Below are 22,082 nucleotides of genomic sequence, written 5' to 3' on the forward strand. Positions count from 1 at the left end.
GTACCCTTCTACGACAACTGTGACAAAAAAATTGCCGCTTTCCCTGGAAGACAGCTGCAGAGAACTGTCGAAAGTACCCAAACATTTCCTTCGTCCAGTAATCTACTACGAAAAGCCTTTTGCTCTGAGGGGATGCTGGATAGTCTCCAACCATGCAATACAAGCAACTTCACGGGTTGGCTATACTTCTGAAGGTGCTGCCAACAAAGTGGAGTGTTGTTCCATCGAAAAGTTTGCTTGGAACCTCAATTATAACTCTGAAAGGGCTAACAGATCCGGAAACTACTTGGCTTGTGGCCGTCTGGAAACCATCAAAGCCATCCTGAGACATGGCATGATATAACACTTGGTTCATCAGCTGGCAAATCAGGCTGAACAGGGAAAAAGGAGATATCCAGAGATTGCATGGAAGTTGGAGAGCCTCCGCAAACATTGTCTTTGGGTCTGGAACAGAGTAACAGAATACCAGAAGTTTCCTTTTCCAGTCATGTGGCAAACAGGTCGATTCCAAATGAGTCACACAAGGTTAACAGCCATTCTGCTACACAAGGATGTAATGACTGCTCCAACCATACAACCATCTGCTTTGTCAACTTGTAAAGAGGGAGCGACACTATGGCTCCTTGCTTGTTGATGTAAGCTACTGCAGTGGTGTAGTTGCTCATCAATACTACCCAGTGCCTCCACAAATGTTCTTTGAGTGCTTGCAATGCTAAAAATACTGTTTGCATTTCCAACAGGTTAATATACAGGCACTTTTCATCTACTAACCACACCCCTGATACGACATCACCCAGGGGAAAGCCTCACCCCTCCTTCAATGCATCTGAGAACAGTTAAACACCAAACACCACTATGGTGGAAGTACCATTGAGGAGCGAGCTTCTCCGAAAAAAGGTGACCGAGAAGCCTCTGCTAACACTTGGACAGAAACAGTTGCACTACCTCTGAGCTTACTGACACAATTGTCTAATGGAAAGATGTGTTACAGCCATGTCTATTGGCATACCAAGATACTAAAACCTCTGCTTGGGCGTGAGATTCTACTTTTTCCTTTTATCATTATCCCCAGATTGCAAAAAAAAAGTTTAGAAGGAAATCATAATCTTGTAGCAACTGTCTCTCTGAGGTGGCAAGGATTAACCAACCATTAAGATACTGTATATCAAAAGACATACTCCGTCCGAGAGGTCCTAAGCTATCAGCACCTGAACACTCGAGTGAACACCTGAGGAGCAATGCCTGGTCAGAAACACAGGGTCTTAAAGTGGATAAACGACTCCATTGAGGAAAAAGGGGAGGCATCTAAGATAGGACTGATGAATGGGCACTTGGAAGTATGTATCCTTCTCATACTGTACATTGAGAACATGAAGTCTCCTCTGATAGAACTCAGTATAGTTCAAATTATTTCCATCCTGAATCTGATTTGCTGTACAAACTGGTTCAGGGGAGAGAGGTCCATGATTACTCTCCAGCCCCACATTGAAAAGTAAACAGTAGAAGCCCGGAGATCATACCCCAGCTTCCAACATGTTCCTCTCCAACATCCCTTTCACCTCTGCCATCAATACTAGGGCTTTCGGTGATATTAGAGGATAGTTTGCATGATGGGGGTTCCAAAATTCTAGAAAATGTAGTAAGTACCATCATGAAGGACACAACATAAGACTTAGATGATGTTAAGAGCAGGTCCATAAACTTCCAAAATCAATTATGAATAGCTGGGATAATCAGAAACTACAACAAGCACTGACTTTTTCTGCATTATCTCTGAAGTGACATGAAGCATGGGAAGTCCTGGTTGGCCTTTTCTCAAGAGGTTTGATGGGGCACAAGCAAGCACATGGACCAAGTTATCTACCTTCCTCACAGTGTTCCACTATTACAAACAGTAAGAAAACTTCAGGATCCTCTTCCTACATCCCGCAGACTGAGAAGACATGGAGGGCAGTGAGAGGGAGGAGAAACAGGAAGAGCATGAGGAAGAAGAGGACGATAAAAAACATCTGCACTTCCTTACCGCGCTCTTACTATTCCTCTACCCAAGCACTCCAACTAAAGCCAAGGCAGTCAGCAGCAGGACTTTATTGTCAAAGCAGGGACCCTATCATTATGAGCAGCAAGAGAGGAGAGGTTTTGTGCAACAGCCACATGCTCCAGAGGCAACAAAGGTCAGTTCCTTGAAAAGTCAAGGGTGAGTCAAAGTGTGTTCAGCAACTCATAGGGGTCTGGCAAGAACCCAAAAGAATCTATCGCTGCAGCAGTAGGAAAGACAGGAACATGTGAACTGTGCCCATACAAACTAGCTAGAACAATGAAAAGCCGCACCGGCAGATGCCAGGGTTCCAGCAGGAATCAATCCAAACAAATAAGGTTTTGTTTAGGTAGAGTGAAGGGAGCTGTACTATCTACCAACTAAATTAATTCTACATTTAGTTCCATACCGCCTCCACAGAGAAGACTAATCAGCACATTATTGGCAAAGAACCTACATATACACATGGCCCCTGAAAAGGAACAAAATATGCGGATAAATATTCACGGATGACATATAGCAGCCATACATGAACTTGCACTAAGTAAGCTGAGCCTTATTTTTGAGAAAGGAACAAACAGTCCTTGTACACCCATAAGAACAAACCAAAGTACAAAAGATAAGGTCACAACGGAAAATAAAAAAAAGTTCATACATGTATAGTATCTGAAAAGCTTCAACAAAAGCAAAAAACTATATCAGATGTCATGAATCAAAAACAGCCAAGGATATACAAACAGGTACGTGGATTGTACTCTCTTACTCACCTCACTGCTGCCCCTCATTTACTATATAAAAACATTTCAATAAACCATACAACTGTTGTCAGAAATACTCCAGACTAAAATGCAAAGCTACCTCCCCCCTACCCCCACTAACTAGCGGTATGGGTAGTTAACCCTCGCTAAATTTCAATGGCTTGTCTTTTCAGCTTCACAGAAAGTAATACTCCTAAATAAATAGCGTAGGTTTATATTCCAGTTACAGAACAAGTAAAAATTAAAGGCAAGAACTTACAGCAGGACCATTTCTTGGATCTATTTGGATTATATTTTTCTTGTGAACAACAACTCGTTTTTTCTTGGCCCTTCGAGCTCTTTTCACAGGCTGTTTCTTCTCTCTTTCCTTCTTCTTTTTCCAAGGTCGTCTCCAGGTGCGCTTAACAGGAACTGGTTTTACCTATAAAAAAAAAAAGGGTTGATCAAAATCCCCCATTAGTAAAGTACCATACATGCTTTAAGAACTCTTTATCTGACATGAGGATCTACCTATTTCACTGGGTTCAAATCCATATTTCCCAAAAATATTGTCAGCAAACTAAGAATAAACAATAGATAATACCTCATCTTTACTAACTACTGCTACTGCTGCTGTTGTTTGTGAAGCTGGTGCAGATACTGGAGCTTGTGCTGTACTTGGAGTTGGTGCAGCATTACCATTTTTATCTGCAATTTCCGTAACAATGCCAGTCAAAACAAATACTGAATTACTATCAGCAGGGTCCCGTGTTACTGATACAGCTACTGGACTCTTTGTAATGTTGTTTGGTTGTACAGGAACAGCCATATTTTGGTTCTGGGTTGACACTTCATTACCTGTATTGTTAGCAAGAATATTAGTCTTTGACTCACTGGTAGGTACAACCTCAGACAATACATACATAGCAGTCCCAGGAGCAGAAGACGCCGTTACTGTGCTACTAACTGGGATTTTGGAGGGACTCGCTTGCTGCATGCCAAGTGGCATTTGCAACCCATTAACAAGTTGCATGTTACTGACTGAGGGCATAACAGATGCCTGTGCTTGCTGCTGTTGTTGCATTGGCTGAGTTTGTGTTTGTTGAGATTGCTGTTGTTTCAAAGGGGGTTGCACAGCTGTTAACTGTGCTGATTTTTGCTGCTGGGACTGTGATGCTTCCTGTAACTGAGATTGTTGCTGCTGCTGCTGCTGCTGCTGCTGCTGCTGTTGTTGCTGTTGTTGTTGTTGTTGCTGCTGTTGCTGTTGCTGTTGTTGTTGCTGTTGCTGCTGCTGCTGTTGTTGCTGTTGCTGTTGTTGTTGCTGCTGCTGCTGTTGACGTTGTTGATGCTGCTGTTGCTGTTGTTGTTGCTGCTGCTGCTGCTGCTGCTGTTGTTGTTGTTGAAGCATTTGCTGAGACATTGTTTGGGTTTGCTGTTGAACATTCATTTGTTGCTGAAGCATCTGAGATTGCTGACACGCCTGTTGCTGGTGTTGCTGCACTCGCTGATGTTGTTGCTGGACATGTTGCTGATGCTGCATGAGATTTGCCATTACAGGTTGGGACTGCATGTGCATGTGTTGTGATGCTGTGGAAGCAGGAATAGATGTAACACCTGCCATGCTGACCATAGAAGCGACAGGGGATGTGGTGTGTTGGGCAGTAGCCATCTGATTAGGTTGAGATTGCGGATGTTCAACCTTCACCGTGTGTGAACCCCCATGGCCCTCTTGCACCACTTCACAAAACTGCAGCGGTGAAAATAAATCCTGCGCAAAACCAGCTGCTTCTGAAGCTGGTTCGGCCATTCTTGCCCAAGCTCTATATTGCCCACATATAGCTGCCACCTGAAACATTTAAAATGCCTTCAATTATATACTGAATTATTTCATGAATATTCAAGATTAAAAAGTACAATATCAAAGATCACAAAAGAACAAAAAAATATCCTATTCTATACAGCCGGCTTTACAGGCTATGTGGCTAAAATATGGCAGTAACCACTAAAGAATAAAAAAGGGATTTTGACGAAGGAAAAATCTATTTCTGGGGAGAGACCTGTGGCGGCCGGTGAAAAGAGTCCTTCTTATATACCTTTTCTGATAAAACCTTCCAATTATACCAGAGAAAGATAAAAGCATGGAATGCTGAGGTTACAACCCTCGCGCGAGCACCTTTTGGGTGTCGTGTATAAAGCAAAGGCGCGTGAAATCCACTATTCACAGGTTGTCTTCCATTTAGTTAATTCCTTCGTCAAAGGGATGGGCCAATACAAAGGCCCTAGCCAACCACCAGCGCCACACCACCCACGCCACGACGCGAGCGCCATCTGAACAACATCCTTCTTTTTGGACTTCGTTAGTGTGAAATTTTTTTGTGGTGCTCTCGACTTTTTCAACATTCGTGGATTTATTTCGTCATGTCCGAAGCTCCTTCTTCACACATTCCAATGTTAAGTACCATAGTTTGTTTTGACAGCTTTTTATAGTACCGGGCTTTTGTTTTATATCCAGTATAGTCTGTTTTATTATTCCCGTCTGGCCCTTCACGGCGGCCATTGTTTGTTCACTTGTCTTGGGAATTCATCTTTGCTGCACGTTTAGTACAAATATCAAATTTGAAAGTAATATGTTATTTTCATTAGTAAAATAAATTTTTGAATATACTTACCCGATGATCATATAGCTGTCAGCTCTGCTGCCCGACAGAAAAACCTACGGGCGGAATACGCCAGCGATCGCTATACAGGTGGGGGTGTACATCAACAGCGCCATCTGTCAAGTAGGTACTCAAGTACTCGATGTCAACACAGAACCAATTTTCTCCTCTGTCCACTGGGTCTCTATTGGGGAGGAAGGGTGGGTCCTTTAATTTATGATCATCGGGTAAGTATATTCAAAAATTTATTTTACTAATGAAAATAACATTTTTCAATATTAAACTTATCCGATGATCATATAGCTGATTCACACCCAGGGGGGTGGGTAGAGACCAGCATTACATGTTGACATTATTATGAGCTAAGTATTCCGTATTTCATTTTAGCAGTTATTCAAAATAACAAACATAAAATAAATAAGTACCTGGTAAGGAAGTCGACTTGAACAATTACTCTGCCTTTTTAAGTACGTCTTCCTTACTGAGCCTCGCGATCCTTATAGGATGCTGAGCGACTCCTAGGAGCTGAAGTATGAAGGGTTGCAACCCATACTAAAGGTCCTCATCAAAACCTCTAATCTAGGCGCTTCTCAAGAAATGACTTTGACCACCCGCCAAATCAAGTAGGATGCGAAAGGCTTCTTAGCCTTCCGGACAACCCATAAAAACATTAAAACATTTCAAGAGAAAGATTAAAAAGGTTATGGAATTAGGGAATTGTAGTGGTGGAGCCCTCACCACTACTGCACTCGTTGCTACGAATGGTCCCAGATTGTAGCAGTTCTCGTAAAGAGACTGGACATTCTTAAGATAAAAGACGCGAACACTGATTTGCTTTTCCAATAGGTTGTGTCGAATATCTTTGCAGAGATCTATTTTATTTAAAGGCCACGGAAGTTGCGACAGCTCTAACTTCGTGTGTCCTTACCTTCAGCAAAGCTTGGTCTTCCTCATTCAGATGGGAATGAGCTTCTCGTATTAACAGTCTGATAAAATAGGATAAAGCATTCTCTGACATAGGCAAAGATGGATTCTTAACTGAACACCATAAAGCTTCAGACGGGCCTCGTAAAGGTTTTTAAATAGAACTTAAGAGCTCTTACAGGACATAATACTCTTTCTAGTTCATTTCCAACCATACGATAAGTTTGGAATATCGAACGATATTGGTCAAGGCTGAGAAGGCAGCTCGTGTTTGGCTAGAAAACCAAGTTGTAGAACATGTAGCCGTTTCGGATGAGAATCCGATGTTCTTGCTGAAGGCATGAATCTCACTGACTCTTTTAGCTGTGGTTAAGCATATCAGGAAAAGTGTCTTAAAGGTGAGATCTTTCAGGGAGGCTGATTGAAGCGGTTCGAACCTGTCTGACATAAGGAATCTTAGTACCACGTCTAAATTCCAACCAGGTGTAACCAAACGACGCTCCTTCGTGGTCTCAAAAGACTTAAGAAGGTCCTGTAGATCTTTATTGTTGGAAAGATCTAAGCCTCTGTGACGGAAGACTGATGCCAACATGCTTCTGTAACCCTTGAAAGTGGGAGCTGAAAGAGATCGTTCTTTCCTCAGATATAAGAGAAAGTCAGCTATTTGAGTTACAGAGGTACTGGTCGAGGATACGGATACTGACTTGCACCAGTTTCGGAAGATTTCCCACTTCGATTGGTAGATTCTAAGGGTGGATGTTCTCCTTGCTCTAGCAAACGCTCTGGTTGCCTCCTTCGAAAAGTCTCTAGCTCTTGAGAGTCTTTCGATAGTCTGAAGGCAGTCAGACGAAGAGCGTGGAGGCCTTGGTGTACCTTCTTTACGCGTGGCTGACGTAGAACGTCCACCCTTAGGGGAAGTGTTCTGGGAACGTCTACTAGCCATCGAAGTACCTCGGTGAGTCATTCTCTCGCGGGCCAGAGGGAAGCAACTAGCGTCAACCTTGTCCCTTCGTGAGAGGCGAACTTCTGCAGTACCTTGTTGACAATCTTGAACGGAGGGAATGCATATAGATCTAGATGTGACCAATCTAGTAGAAAGGCATCTATATGAACTACTGCTGGGTCCGGGATAGGTGAGCAAACTATTGGGAGCCTCTTGGTCATCGAGGTTGCGAAGAGATCTATGGTTGGCTGGCCCCAAGTGGCACAAAGTCTCTTGCATACATCCTTGTGGAGGGTCTATTCTGTTGGAATTATTTGTCCCTTCCGACTGAGACAATCTGCTATGACATTCAAGTTGCCTTGGATGAACCTCGTTACTAGTGAAAAGTCTAGACCTGTTGACCAGGTGAGGAGGTCCCTTGCGATCTCGTACCATGTCAGAGAGTAGGTCCCTCCTTGCTTGGAGATGTACGTCAAAGCCGTGTGTTGTCCGAGTTCACCTCCACCACTTTGCCTTGAAGGAGAGACCTGAAGCTTTTCCAGGTCAGACGTACTGCCAGTAGCTTCTTGCAGTTGAAATGCATTGTCCTTTGACTCGAGTTCCATAATCCCGAGCATTCCCTACCGTCTAATGTCGCACCCCAGCCTACGTCCGATGCGTCCGAGAAGAGAACGTGGTTGGGAGTCTGAACAGTCAGGGGAAGACCCTTTCTAAGGTTGAAAAAGTCCTTTCACCAAGTCAGACCAGACTTTAACTTTCCGGAAATCGGGATCGAGACCGCTTTTAGCGTCTTGTCCTTTTTCCAGTGAAAAGCTAGATGGTATAGAAGAGGACGGATTTGTAGTCTTCCTAGTGACACCAATTGAACCACGGATGACAGAGTCCTTACCAGACTCATCCACAGCCTGACAGGGCAGCGTTCCTTCTTCAGCATCTTCTGGATGGATAGCAGGGCTGGGGGTTGATCGTCTTGTTCAGCAACGTCCTCATCAGAGGGTTCCTCATCCGAAACTGATGAGGAAACGGCAACGGAGTGGGCAACGTCTGACTCGCTGAATCCGGTCGCACTGGTGAATGCGTGACGGAGCCGGACGCAATATCATGGTACTGCTGCACAGTCTGTGAACTGTCAACCATGGGGACGCGAGGAAGTACAGCGTCAACCCGAAACTGTCTAGACTGTCTGGGTTGTGCAGTCAACACCCTACCGGGTTGCTGAGGTTGACGCACTGCGTCACAACAAGTCACCTCTGCTGGTTGTTGAACGTCTTCCTAGTGACACACTGAACGTCAACAACCACCTCCGAGCGTCGCTTAACGTCAACGTGCGACTGGCAACCCACACTGGGTCGCATCGGTGGAGGAACCACCTCAACTGGCGGACGTGAGTAGGATACCTCAGCGTCAACAGGGCGCACAACCAACCGGTAGGAAGGTTGTTGGCCAGAAGGTTCTTCTCCGTATTAAGTCCTCTATCAAGGAGACAAGCTTGGACTGCATGTCTTGCAGCAAAGCCCATTAGGGTCTACGGGAGCAGGTGTGGCAACAGACGGGGTTAGCGACTGAAGCGGAACCATTTACCATCCCTGGAAGCCTTGTTATGTGTGACATAATAGTACAGCAAAACTTCAAAGGCTCGACAAAAGTTCATAGGAGGCTAAGCAGCTTAAGGCTCCTCTCCAAATGACAGAGTCCTCAAAGGAATATCAGTAGGAGGGAGAACAGCACTTTCTCATCTACAGGAACCTTGTCCGAGAAAAGCTAGGTTATCTCAGTGAGGGTCTCACTGGTGCATTAGCAGCAGACCAGAAGGCAATGTTATGTAACTGCATGACAGTCTGTGAACTGTCAAAAACTGAACTGTCAACCACAACAGGTGCGTGAGGACATGCAGCAGACCAGAAGGCAACGTTATGTAACTGCAGACAGTCTGTGAACTGTCAAAAAACTGAACTGTCAACCACAACAGGCGCGTGAGGACATACAGCACTGGTGCATTAGTAGCAGACCAGAAGGCAACGTTATGTAACTGCTTGACAGTCTGTGAGCTGGCAACAACCAAAGCTGTGTGGGGAAGCCTCAACTCCTGACTGACTAGTCTGCTGCGGGCGAGTAGCGGTAACCACAGTGGGTTGCGGAGGCTGACGCACCGTGTCAAAACACGGCAGCTTAACTCCACCCTCCTGTTGTTGTGGTAGCACACGCACGTCAACGGAGTGCTCCGTGCGTCTGTGGGAGTCAGCATGCGTCTGGCAGGGTCGACTGCGCATGGGTGGAGGAGCTCTCACAGCCAGAGTGTAGGAGCAGGCAGCCGTAGCGTCTGCTGGGCGCACAACCGTGGCAGGTTGTAGGCAAACGGGTGCATCGTCAACCTTCTCCGCAGTCGGAGTGTGGGAGCAGGCAGCCTCAGCGTGAGCTGGGCGCACAACCGTGGCAGGTTGTAGGCTAACGGGTGCAGCGTTAACCTTCTCCGCACGAAACTCCTGCATAACCGCAGCTAATTGAGTCTGCATAGACTGCAGTAAAGACCACTTAGGGTCTACAAAAGCGGCAACAGACGGAGCTACTGTCCGTTGTGACTGAGGGTCTAAACAGCGGGTGCGGCAACAGACGGAGTTACTGCCTGTTGCGGTACCACCTTGCCTCTCTTGGGAGGTGTGCAGTCGTCGGATGACTGCAGCGAGTCCGAACTGACCCAGTGGCTACACCTGGGCCGTTGGACTTGTGCGGAAGGGACCGACTTGCACTTAATAAGCTGCGAGACCTTGGTCCAAGGTTTCTTACGAGAAACCTCTTCCGCAGACGAGAAGTAAATGGGCTCTCTCGTCTTTGAGTGGGTGGGGCGATCTTGGTAGATACGCCCAAAACCACGGAGGGAAAAAACGTCTGTTCGTTGATCAAGGCCTGAGGAACCCATAAGTCGTTCGACATTACTTCTCCCCTGGGCTTGGGAGCTTGCAAGAGGTCCCGGACTAGGTGAACGACAGGCACGAACAGACGAACCCTCGGACGCAACACTGTAACACTTTGCGCATATCACTTTATCACTTTGATTTTCTGTTTTGCACTTATTTCACTGAAATCGAAACTTTTACTGATTTCTACCTGAAACACGCAATCCTACCCTTCATTAAAAGGTAGTAATTGCGAAAACAGTCGTATAATGCAACAGAAAACATATATAAAGATAAAGAATTCAGTGGCTGGGAAAGAGACTAAACACTAGATCAAATAAACTACGCTTACAATCTCTCACCGCACATAGCCTGGGAACAAGAATAAAACCCTAGAAACGTTTTACCTTCTTCCCCTACAGCGACTAGGGAGGAGAGTAAAACGAGAACAACGTTACCCGCTTGAACGAAACGTTTTTTTTTTCCCCCTCTCTCTTCCTCCGTCTCTATCTCTCTCTCTTTCTCTCTTGATTTCGCACCTGAGAGAAGAGCCCAATTATATATCGTCAAAACATGTTATTTGCTAAAGGAAAAAACTGAAAGGTTTTCCAAATAAAAATTCCTTTAATTTAGAATTTAAACCATTTAAGCTAAGAAAGAATGAACGAAACGCCAGAATCGGTTTACTCTTACTGCAAAGTGAAACCGTGAAACACTCTCTCTCTCTATCGTAACGATAGAGCGCATGTTGAACGTCCTGAACGTCAACAACTGCGTAGACTAAAAAAACTAAACGTTAGTTCATCTTTGAAAACAGTACGAGACTATCAAAGAAATTCTTTCATAAAACATTAAATTTAAAAAGTTATAAATTCTTTAAAGGTAAAATACGATATAACGGGCTCAACGTTGATTAACTTCGGTTCCAAGTTAGGACCGCCTACTATCAGGAAAGGTCGCATATAAACAAAACATAAAAATTTATTTTTATATGTTGATAATAAATGGAAAGTTAATCGAAGAGGCCTAATAAAGGCGGAGAGATATAAAATATATAGATTTATAACGTGTTAAGCAAAATTACTAAAAACCTAAACACACTTCCGTCTAAGGGAAGGGTCGGCCATTTAAAAGTAAAAGAGAGTCCATACTCTCTTTGTCACCATAAATAAATCTATCCAAAACGAGTTCAAGTTTTGAAATGAAGATAAAACCCCTGCATAGCGAAAGCTCAAAACTGGAATAGTGTACTTCACCAAATAGTTGTGAAAACAAATCCAGTTAGTAACAGCGTATTTAGTAGGTCTTGCCAGTGGCACGACAGAGAGAAAATTGGTTCTGTGTTGACATCGAGTACTCGAGTACCTACTTGACAGATGGCGCTGTTGATGTACACCCCCACCTGTATAGCGATCGCTGGCGTATTCCGCCCGTAGGTTTTTCTGTCGGGCAGCAGAGCTGACAGCTATATGATCATCGGGTAAGTTTAATATTGAAAATTGTATTTTTCCTAAGAATACAAACACAGGCAAAGTCATACTATCCTAGGACAAGTAAGACGTATAATAGGCATTGGGTATTTGTTTACAAGAGCACGCTCTCCATTTACTCCAATATTATGTAACTACTAAAGAATAAAAATATCAAATTTGAAAGTAATTTATATTTTTCCTAGGAATACAAATTTATACTTCTTTATACAGGAGCAGAAATCAGCATCCACCCTGCTCACTTATGCCTTCTTCACTTTGACTGCAGACAGGATTCCTTTGGGGTAGGTGATGGCAGGTAATTACAGTATGTGTAAAGAACTACAAGTTTGTATTGTTTAGAAAAATAAAAATTTTTGCTCCTACAAAAAAATAAAAACCTTACATTCTTTACATAGGGAACTCACTCCATGATGGAAGGAAGTCCTTTCAACTGGCTAAAAACTTTGACCTGGGATTGCTGCATCCAAGCATGATAATGCAAGGAATGATTATCCTGACCCCATGTAAAACAATGGCCTGTCATTACTAGCAGGTTGACAGCTCATGCAAAACTGACTATGAGTGTAAGAATGTAACTGTAGATTGTTACAAGCTATGTATAATCAACAGATTTGTGAATATACACACTGACGACCAGACATCCCAACTCTCTTTGTAAGGAGATTGGGTATGTAACAGGGAATATACTGTATAAATCACAAATTTTAAGTAATTTGTATTTTTCCTAACAATACTTACCTCAAACTACTTTCTTAGGAGTATCTGGGATCTCCTCCCAACCGACCAGAGTTTTGTGTAGTTTACCCCTAGTCCCGTTTTCTATGAGGGGTAACCTCAGGTGGAGTGGAACATGCCCTGAGGCTATCCCCCAGGTCAAAGAGCATGCTTGCTTAGGTCTCGATCTCCAGTAAGTTCTTGATAGCTTAAGTATCTATGAAGTCCAGCAAGGCACTCGGGGTAGGATGGGCGGGCCATTACCCGAAAGTAGTTCGAGGTAAGTATTGTTAGGAAAAATACAAATTACTTAAAATTTGTGATTTCTTCCAACACAGAATACTTACCTCGAACTACTTTTTTAGGAGACTTATACCTTAGGAGGTGGGAGTGTCCTTCATGACCTAGAGACCGTGACGAGAATAGAAGAGGAACCTAGGTAGGAGATTAGGTTCTGCTGACCTCAAAGAAAACACGAGAACAAGGGAAAACTACGCAAAAAACCACCTTAGTGTCTATGTAACTCACTTCTGCAAGAATCCTAGGAGACATGTCCTTCCAATGATAGTGTATCCCATGGCAGTTTCAGGGGGCTAACCGAGCCATTTCGGTAAGGGAATAGGGGAAGGAAGAACAAGGGGCTCAGGAAGGAACCTGTGTCTCTTGGACTCGCTACCCGCAGTTACCACTGGGGCTACACCCTTAAACCATATGGAGCGCGGAAATGACGGGACCGCGCGAGAACCCGCCCAGGGACTTTCTCGAGTAGTCCTTCAAGCAGTGAGCCGTAAAGGTCGACTGGTTAGACCAAGTACCTACCCGCAGGCTTTGGCCCACTGCCATGTTCTTCTCAAATGCCAAAGAAGCATTTAGACTCCTAATGCTATGGGGTCTGGGCTTTCCTGGAAAGGGGACCCCTGCACTACTGTAGGGTCTGACGATCACTTGCCTTATCCAGAAGAAGAAAAATGTTCTTGGAGACTGGCTCCTTCACAGTCCCGAGGAAAATGAACAGACTCTTGATCTTGGGATGTAGTCTAGCTGTCCTTTCTAAATACTGCCGTACTGCAAGTCCCTCGGGTTGTCCGAGCGAGGAAAAGCTGGCACTGGGAACAATTCCATTTTGGGGTCCCAAACAACTGGATTCTGAGTCTTGGCTACGAAGGAGGGTAAGAATCTGAAAGTAGAATCTCGCCAGCCCTTCGAGTGTGAGATCTCGTACGACAGGCCAGGAATCTCACCAACTCTTTACTGATGCCAGAGCTAAACGAAAGACTGCCTTGAGGGTGAGCTCCTTGTCTAGAATGTCTTTTAGAGGCTCTAAGGGAGGTTCCAAAATCAACTTCAAGTACCCTAGCCACATCCCCCTGGGGCACTCTAACGGCTTGGGGGAAAAACGACTGCTCGAAGCTCTTGAAGAGCATCGAGATCTACCTGGAGGCACCCAGGCCTATGTCCTTCAGGAGGAAGACTTGGGATGGACATGCCCACTTCGTCCCTGAGATAGACCAGGAAGTCTGCTATCTCGTGAATGTAGGCCCCTAATGGCCTGATGTTCTTCGAGGAGCACCCCTTAGAAAAGGTAGCCCACTATGCCTGGTACACCTCGACTGATGAACGCCTCAGGTACCCTGCCATCCTTGATGCTGGCCTCGACGGAAATCCTTCCTTTTTCAGGAGACGCTCGATAACCTCCACACGTGAAGGAGGGAACAAGGGTTTTCGTGGAACCTCTGGAAGTGAGGCTGCCAGAGAAGGTCTGGTCTGTCGGGAAGTGTCCCAGGTGTAAGGCATGCCAGTTCCTTTAGATCCGCGAACCACTCCCTCTCTGGCCACCAGGGCGCTACCAAAGTCACCCACAGGTTGGCCGTCGGTCTCATTGGAAGGCATCCTCGAACGCTGCCGCTGGATCTGGCACAGGAAAACAAAACACAGGGAGCTGTGCGTTTAGTCTCGTGGCGAAGAGGTCGTACACCGGCGAGCCCCACTTCAGGGAGAGGGTTTTGACCACTTCTGGGCGTAGGGACCACTAGGGCCCTACCACTCGACCCTTCCAGTTGAGGCCGTCGGCCAGGACGTTCCTCTTCCCCGGAGAGAACCTGGCTGAAAATTTAATTTGTTCCACTTCAGCCCATTCTAGGAACTCCATCGTGAGATTGCACCGTCCCTTCGACTTTAGTCCTCCTTGCTCTTTCACGTAGGCCACCACAGTGGCGTTGTCGCACCCCGGATCCCCGGAGCTTCCCTGGGGTAGATGGACGATCCTCATCTCCAGCACGTATATGTGCAGGTTCGTCTCCTCGACTTCCCATTTACCTTTTGCCATTTTGTCGAGAAGATGAGCACCCCATCTCTCCTTGGATACGCCAGTGAACAGGAGCATCTCCAGAGGGTCGGCAGAAAAGGGCATTCCCTTGAGGGTGTTCGTTCCGATTGCTACCACCCCAGGACTTCCTTCGTCTCTGGGGACACCAGGACTATCTAGTGCGGGGAGTCCTCTCAGTCTTTGCCAGACCTTGGCTCTCCTGGGTTGGCCCGACAGGAAGGGCCAGAGTAGCTGTTTCAGGGTGTCCAGTTTCTCCGCGGAGGGGAAGGCCCTCTTCATCCGGGAGTCTACAACCAACCCTAGGTAGGTCATCCTGGTGGAGGAAATCAGCCGGGACTTCTCCAGGTTGATGATGATACTCAAGACGTTGTAGAACTGCAGGAGCTTCTCGTCTTGCTCCCTCAGTAATTCCTCTGGGACTGAAAGCAACAACCAGTCACCTAAGTACCGAATCTGGCGGACGTCTGTTCATACGCCCAGCCTGAAACTGTTGAGAAGAACTTCGTGAAGCCCTGAGGACTGTCGACAGTCTGAAGCATAGGGTTTTGAACTGCCATGTTTTGGTACTCCAATTTACCCTTAGGAACCTCCTGTTGGAGGGATGAACAGGGACCTGGAAGTAGACGGCTTTGAGGCCTATGGACCTCAGCAGTCCTCCTCCTTCAAGGTCGCTACGACCGACTTCGGAGTGTCCATCTTGAAGCTGGTGTTGTACATGAATTGTTGAGGGCTGAAAGGTCTCCAGAACCCTGTCGCCTTTTCCACCAGGAAGAGGCTGTTGTAGAACCCTGGACTCGGTTCTCGACTGGTTCTACTGCCCCTTTCGCCAGCATTGCCGAGCCTTCTTCCTGCAATACTGCTACTCTCCAGGGGTCTCTGGATGCCAACCACTCCGCCTGTTGATCTGGGATCCGAGATGGAGGTCCGCTAGGAAGGGAAGCTTGTACCCCTCCTATAGTACTCCTACGGTCCCCGGATCCGCTCCGTGGTCCCGCCATACTTGCCAATATCGTTTGAGGCATCCCGCCACCTGAGGCGCCAGCAGGAGTAGGGGGGGCCTCCCCTCCTAACTCCTTCGAGAGCCGCGGCTTGAACGACCTCTCCTGGAGTCTGAGTAGGAGGGTCTGAAGGTTAACTGAGGAGTCGAAGCTCCCCTACGGGGGGCAAGGCAAGGGAAAGATTACGTGTGCCAACTTCTACATCCGACGGGCGGATGGAGCCGAAGAGGCACTGGGCAAAGGTGCGGGGCTCCCTCTCCAGCGGCCACCGAGGCAGGCACTGGAGAGGCAATAGCCTCGTTCGACCCGCTCGGGGAAAAACCACTCTGCCTTCGTCACGGATGGAGCCGCCATGGGCCTACCCCCTCCCGGGGAAATCCGTGGGTTTTAAGAACCCTGCCATGTCAGAGGCCTCTTCTGATGCTTGGATGGGGCTGGCCCCATCATGGATGGAGCCGCCGGAACGGAGGTATCCGTCATGGGTGCGTCAGCGGCCACCTCCAATGCTTGGATGGGGCTGGCCAGGACGATGGAGCGGCTATCTCCATCACGGATGAAGCTACTGGGACGGAGATACCCGTCATGGGTCTACCCCTTCCCGGGGAGATCTGTGGGGTTTAAGTACCCTGCCATGTCAGCGGCCTCCTCCGATGCTTGGATGGGGCTGGCCGGGACGATGGCACGGCTGGCTCCATCACGGATGGAGCCGCCAGGACGGAGGTAGCCGTCATGGGAATGTCAGCGGCCACCTCCAATGCTTGGATGGGGCTGACCAGGACGATGGCACGGCTGCCTCTATCACGGATGGAGCCGCCGGGACGGAGGTAGCCGTCATGGGTGTGTCAGCGGCCACCTCCAATGCTTGGATGGGGTTGGCCAGGACGATGGCACGGCTGGCTCCATCACGGATGGAGCCACCGGGACGGAGGTAGCCGTCACGGGTGTGTCAGCGGCCACCTCCAATGCTTGGATGGGGCTGACCAGGACGATGGAACGGCTGGCTCCATCCGGGCGGAGGGAGCCATCATGGGTGTGTCAGTGGCCACCTCCAATCCTAGGATCATGGGTCTATCCCCTCCCGTGGGGTGTGAGTACCCTGGCCTACCAGCGGTTGACCACGAATCCTGAATGGAGCAGTCGTGGTACCGAGTATGGATGCCATGCTGCCGGGTCGATCCAGCGGCTACCTCCGCTGGAAGGATGTAGCTCCTGCGGATATCCATGGAGCCACGGGCTTCTCCGTGTTGGCTGGTTGGTTCCTTCGTTCAGGGCTGGCCATCGAAGGACCGGAGGCCGGGACAAGGCTGCCAGTCCGAAGAGGCGACTCTCTCCGCTGGGCGGGAGAAGTCGGAACCTTCGCGGCTTATGCCTGTCGGAACGGGGGCCTCTGTCCTGGGTCCACTGCGCTCGTGCCGAGCTAGGTGGCCTTTGGAGGTCAGGACTCGACTGCCAGACCGAAGGGGCGACTCTCTCCGCTGGACGGATGGAGCCGGACCCTTCGCGGACTTACGCCTGTCGACTGGCAACACCGTCGGAACGGGGGCCTCCGTCCTGGGTCCACTGCGCTCGTGCCGAGCTAAGTGGCCTTTGGAGGACTTATGCCGGTCTGCCAGAGCCTGCTGTGGGGTTGTCGGGGTTCACGTCGAAGGGCGAGCATCACCGTCGGAACGGGGGCCTCCGTCCTGGGTCCACTGCGCTCGTGCCGAGCTAGGTGGCCTTTGGAGGTCAGGACCCGACTGCCAGACCGAAGGGGCGACTCTCTCCGCTGTGCGGATGGAGTCGGACCCTTTGCGGACTTACGCCTGTCGACTGGAACCTGCCATGATGAGGCCCTCCGTCGGGTGCCTCGGCTGAGCTTCCTCAGCGCCCCGTCTTGGGAGGCTCCCTCTCGGCGACGTCCTCGGCTGCAGAAGTGACTGAAAAACACGCCAAAGAGGCTGGAGAAGAATTAGGGACATTTTTCCCCCACATGGGGTCATCAGAGGAGACGTGGCCTGCTTGCACCAGGACTCCGTCTCCCAACACACTCCCGCCCCTCCCTCAAGCCCCTCACCCGTCTAGAACGACGCCACAACCCCGCTATCCTGAAGATCAGACTCTTGGGGAAGGGCAGCGACCCTCTTCCCCACAACGGACTTACCTCGTCCCCTACCCTGGGTAGGGGAGGGTGGTAGGGAAGCTCTGTCAGACGAGACGCCCGGCGAAGCAAGGGGGGAAGGGGCGCTAGTCTTCTTAGGCGACCTCTTCGTCCCTACTTCTTCTTGGTGCTATACCGCACCTACTCCGACTCCTAGGGAAGAGCAATGGGCACTTCCCCACAACTGACTTACCTCGTCCCCTATTCTGTGTAGGGGAAGATGGCTGTATAAAGAATCTCCATTCGACGAGGCATCGGGAGAAGTAAGCGGCGATGAGAGGCTCTCCTTCCTATGAGACCTCTTGGACGCATTCTTCTTCTTGGTGCTGAAGCGCACACTGCACCACGTTCCAGGACTCACACTCCGGACACGTGGCTGTAGGAGAACATAAGCTGCCCCTACACGACGAACACAGAGGATAAGGGTAGGAAGGATGATTTATTGTTCATTTGTTCTCTTCAGCTATTTATTTCCTTATTTCACCTACTCACTGGGCTATTCTTCCTTATTGGAGCCCCTGGGCTAAAGCATCTTGCTTTTCCAAATAGGGCTGTAGCTAGGATAGTAATAATAATAATAATAAGTCCACGTGGGGACCTCGAAAGAAACAAAAAGGGGGGTCGGGGACACAGGGTCGCACTGGGTAAGAGAGAGCGCCGAGATGTTATCACGGCGTGCCCAGAGAACTTACTGGAGATCGAGACCTAAGCAAGCATGCTCTCTGACCTGGGGGATAGCCTCAGGGCATGTTCCACTCCACCTGAGGTTACCCCTCATAGAAAATGGGACTAGGGGTAAACTACACAAAACTCTGGTCAGTTGGGAGGAGATCCCAGATACTCCTAAGAAAGTAGTTCGAGGTAAGTATTCTGTGTTGGAACAAATATATATTCTAGCTAAAACAAGCAACATGGGGCTTACCTTTGGTTGGGGAGTTTGAGCCTACATGGTCCTCGAAGGCTGTGCCCCAAGAGAGGGGAAGATGAAGAATAGAAAGGCCAGTTATTCCTTTTTCATTCCCCCCAGACTAACATTGTAACCTCTGCCCTTGAATGATTGCTAAAATTCTTACGATGAGCTAAGGTAGCTACAGTATACCACTTAGTGTGCAGCAACCCCAGGCCATAATAAAAATGTGTCTAGGGACCTGTGTTACATCTAGCAGGTAGTGGGCAGTGAAAGTACATAGATTGGCTCCTCCGTATACCTACTTGTAGTATAGTACCTGCATCACAGAAAAGTTCTCCTTGAATACCAGTGATGTAATTATGCCCGATGTCGTGAGCTCCGGGTCGTACCCCTTGCTGTCGAAGGTGGGAAAGAATACTGGAATGTTCGATGACCAGCCTGATCCATGAGAAAATGGTGTTCCTCATAGCCTTCTTCTTGACCCTTCCCGTGCTGACAAACAGGTGCTTAAACTGGGCAAGCTCCTATAAGTTTGTTTCAAGTACTGTATCACCTACCGCTCTCACAGGACGCAAAAGCACCCGATCAGGATCAACAGTTACCTCCCGAAGACTCGAAATCTGGAAGGAGCTGAACTTAGGGTTGGAAACCCCCATATTTTAAGCCTTAGCAATAAACTCAGAGACGAAGCTGAACATAACTTGCCCCACCTTACCCGATAGACTGAGATCGAGGACCTCCTGAGGTAACCAGATATCTGTTTTGCAACTGTTTGCAAAAACCCTGTCTCACTGAGGAGATGCTGGATAACCTCCAGGCATGAAGTCATAAGGATCCCACTGCTTGATGGTAAATCTGAGCATGTGGTTGACGCAGCAACTCGTAGAGAGTAGATAGCTGCCTTGGAACCTCCGTCAGCAGCAGAAGGAGGTTCAGGTACAATTCTGCATGTTACCATGACGGAGCTATCAACGTCATGGATAGGTTGGTTGCGGATCTTACCCTATTGAGAAGTTACCTCATAAGCCAGAATGGGGGTAGGGGGGATATACAGATGTCTAGGTTGTCCATTGGATGTTAGAAAAGCTGCCTGTGGGTCCAGTACTGGCGTGTAGTACACCAGAACCTTACAGTTGAAGGACATCACGAACAGGTCTAATATCAGTGAACCCCACAAAGTCACCACTTTGTTCACTATCTGAGGGTCCAAAGACCAGTAGAAACCAACTATCTGAGTCTTCCCGCTCAGATTGTCTGCCAAGATTTTCCTTTTGCCAGGTATGAACCAAGCTGAAAGAGATCAAATTGTCCTCTGTCAATCGCAGAATTTTAAAGGCTAGTTGGCAAAGTTGCCATGAAATAGTACCTCCTTGCCTGTTTAGATATGTCACTAAAGTCGTGTTGTCGCTTATCAACACTACCAAGTGACTCAAAAGGAGCTTTAAGTGGCATTACCGATCTCACTCGGACCACAGCCTGGAGGCCATCCACCAACTCTTTTCTTTGTTTCAATCCCACCAGGAGGATCCCTGCCATAAAACTAAATTGTCTTCATCTGCCACTAAAGTAATTACTGTACATGCAAAGGTGACTGCTAGGCACTAGACACAAAGAGGCAAGGTGACCTAGCAGGCACTGCCATAGATGAACTTGTAGAGAGCATCGCATCAGGAACTGACGAGCCACTTCTATGACACTTGAGTTTCTTTCCTGCAATAGGAAAACTTCACTCGTAAGGTGTCCATCATCTGCATTCCAAGATATACTAGGTTCTGTTTGGGTTCCAAAGAGGACTTCTTAAAGTTTACCACAACACCCAGATCACGTCAAAACTTAAGAAACATGGCTCGATGTTGGAGAAGGGTCTCTATCAAGTCTGCCAAGACTAGCCAGTCGTCAAGATAGCATGCGCCAAGGGTGAAACTAGAGTGACACTAGAGAACATATAAGGAGCTGTTGAACGACTGAAGCACAGCATCTTAAATTGGTATATCTTTCCGTACAGATTGAATCTTGAGTTCTTCCTTGAGAATGGAAAGACAGGGATCTGGAACTAGTGTACGCATCTTTTAGATCTCACATGATCATGAAGTCTATAGGTTTTAAACCATGTATGACCGTAGCTGTGGTCTCCCTCTTGAAAGAAGTCTAAAGAATGATGTCATTCGAGGCCGAGAGGTCCATTAATGGTCTCCAACCTCCAGACGCCTTCTAATCTACTATAGAGTCGACAGAAGAAGTCTGGAGACCCATTAAGGACCTCTTGAAGAGCACTTTTCCCCACCAGGATCAGAACTTCTGCTCATAAGGAGCTGGGTGACATGCTTACCTAGTGAGCCAGCACTGGTAAATGCATGCTGGAGATTTAAGGAGTCTCAGAAGACCACAGTGACGAACCCATGGGTAGCAGTGTGGACGATCAATATATATATATATGAGAGAGAGAGAGAGAGAGAGAGAGAGAGAGAGAGAGAGAGAGAGAGAGAGACTTACCTTATTCTATGTTTGGGTTCCCCCAGGTCCCTCAGTGTGAGGCACCTCATATATCCACCAGAGAGTTGCTTATGCATCTTCCAGTCTTGGATGGTCTGGGATGCATCTTAAGTGTTTATCAAGCTTATTCTTAAACACATCTACGCTCACTTCTGATATGTTTCTTAGATGAGCTGGCAGCGGATTAAATAGTCGCTGCATTATCGATGCTGGTGCGTAGTGGATTAATGACCTGTGTGCCTTCCTAGTTTTCCTGGTTTAGTTTTGGGCACTATTAATCTACCTTGGCTTGCTCTTTCTGATATTTTTAGCTCCATGATGTTTTCAGTAATTCCTACAATTTGTTTCCATGCTTGTATTATCATGTAGCATTCTCTTCTCCTTTCTAGACTGTAAAATTTTAAAAATTGCAGTGGTCCTTAAGTTCACCTATTATAGCAGTAAAGGACCTTTGTACACTCTCTATTTGTGCAATATCCTTTTGGTAGTGTGGGTACCATATCACATTGCAGTACTCGAGTGTACTACATACATAAGTTTTGTACAGCATAATGTGTTCAGCTTTACTTGTTTAAAAAAAAGAGAGAGAGAGAGAGAGAGAGAGAGAGAGAGAGAGAGAGAGAGAGAGAGAGAGAGAGAGAGAGAGAGAGAGAGAGCGCTAATGTTATGGTTGTTTGTAGTGGGAAAGGCTGTTGGAATAATTGACTGTTTACTTTTTAGCTAGGTTAGGACAGTGGTAAATGTTTCGGAGCGAATGCTTTTTATGATTGACTGCGACTTGAGGCAGTTGTGTGTGTGTGGACACTGGATTTATATAT

At 47.4% G+C, this 22,082-nt stretch overlaps 1 protein-coding gene across 3 annotated transcripts in view; it reads right to left on the reverse strand.

Moving 5' to 3' along the window:
- The window catches only part of LOC137623293 (uncharacterized), a 125,245-nt gene that overhangs the window by 86,438 nt on the left and 16,725 nt on the right, over positions 1-22,082 (reverse strand). For all 3 annotated transcript variants that reach the window (XM_068354077.1, XM_068354076.1, XM_068354075.1), the window contains exons 2-3: positions 3,380-4,621; positions 3,056-3,217 (exon numbers count right to left, since the gene is read on the reverse strand). In XM_068354077.1, the coding sequence (XP_068210178.1) occupies positions 3,056-3,217; positions 3,380-4,582 (1,365 nt within the window). In that variant the 5' untranslated portion in view covers positions 4,583-4,621. The remainder of the gene's footprint in view (positions 1-3,055; positions 3,218-3,379; positions 4,622-22,082) is intronic.

The sequence above is a fragment of the Palaemon carinicauda genome, chromosome 30, assembly GCF_036898095.1.
Source record: "Palaemon carinicauda isolate YSFRI2023 chromosome 30, ASM3689809v2, whole genome shotgun sequence".
Classification (NCBI taxonomy): Eukaryota; Metazoa; Arthropoda; class Malacostraca; order Decapoda; family Palaemonidae; genus Palaemon; species Palaemon carinicauda.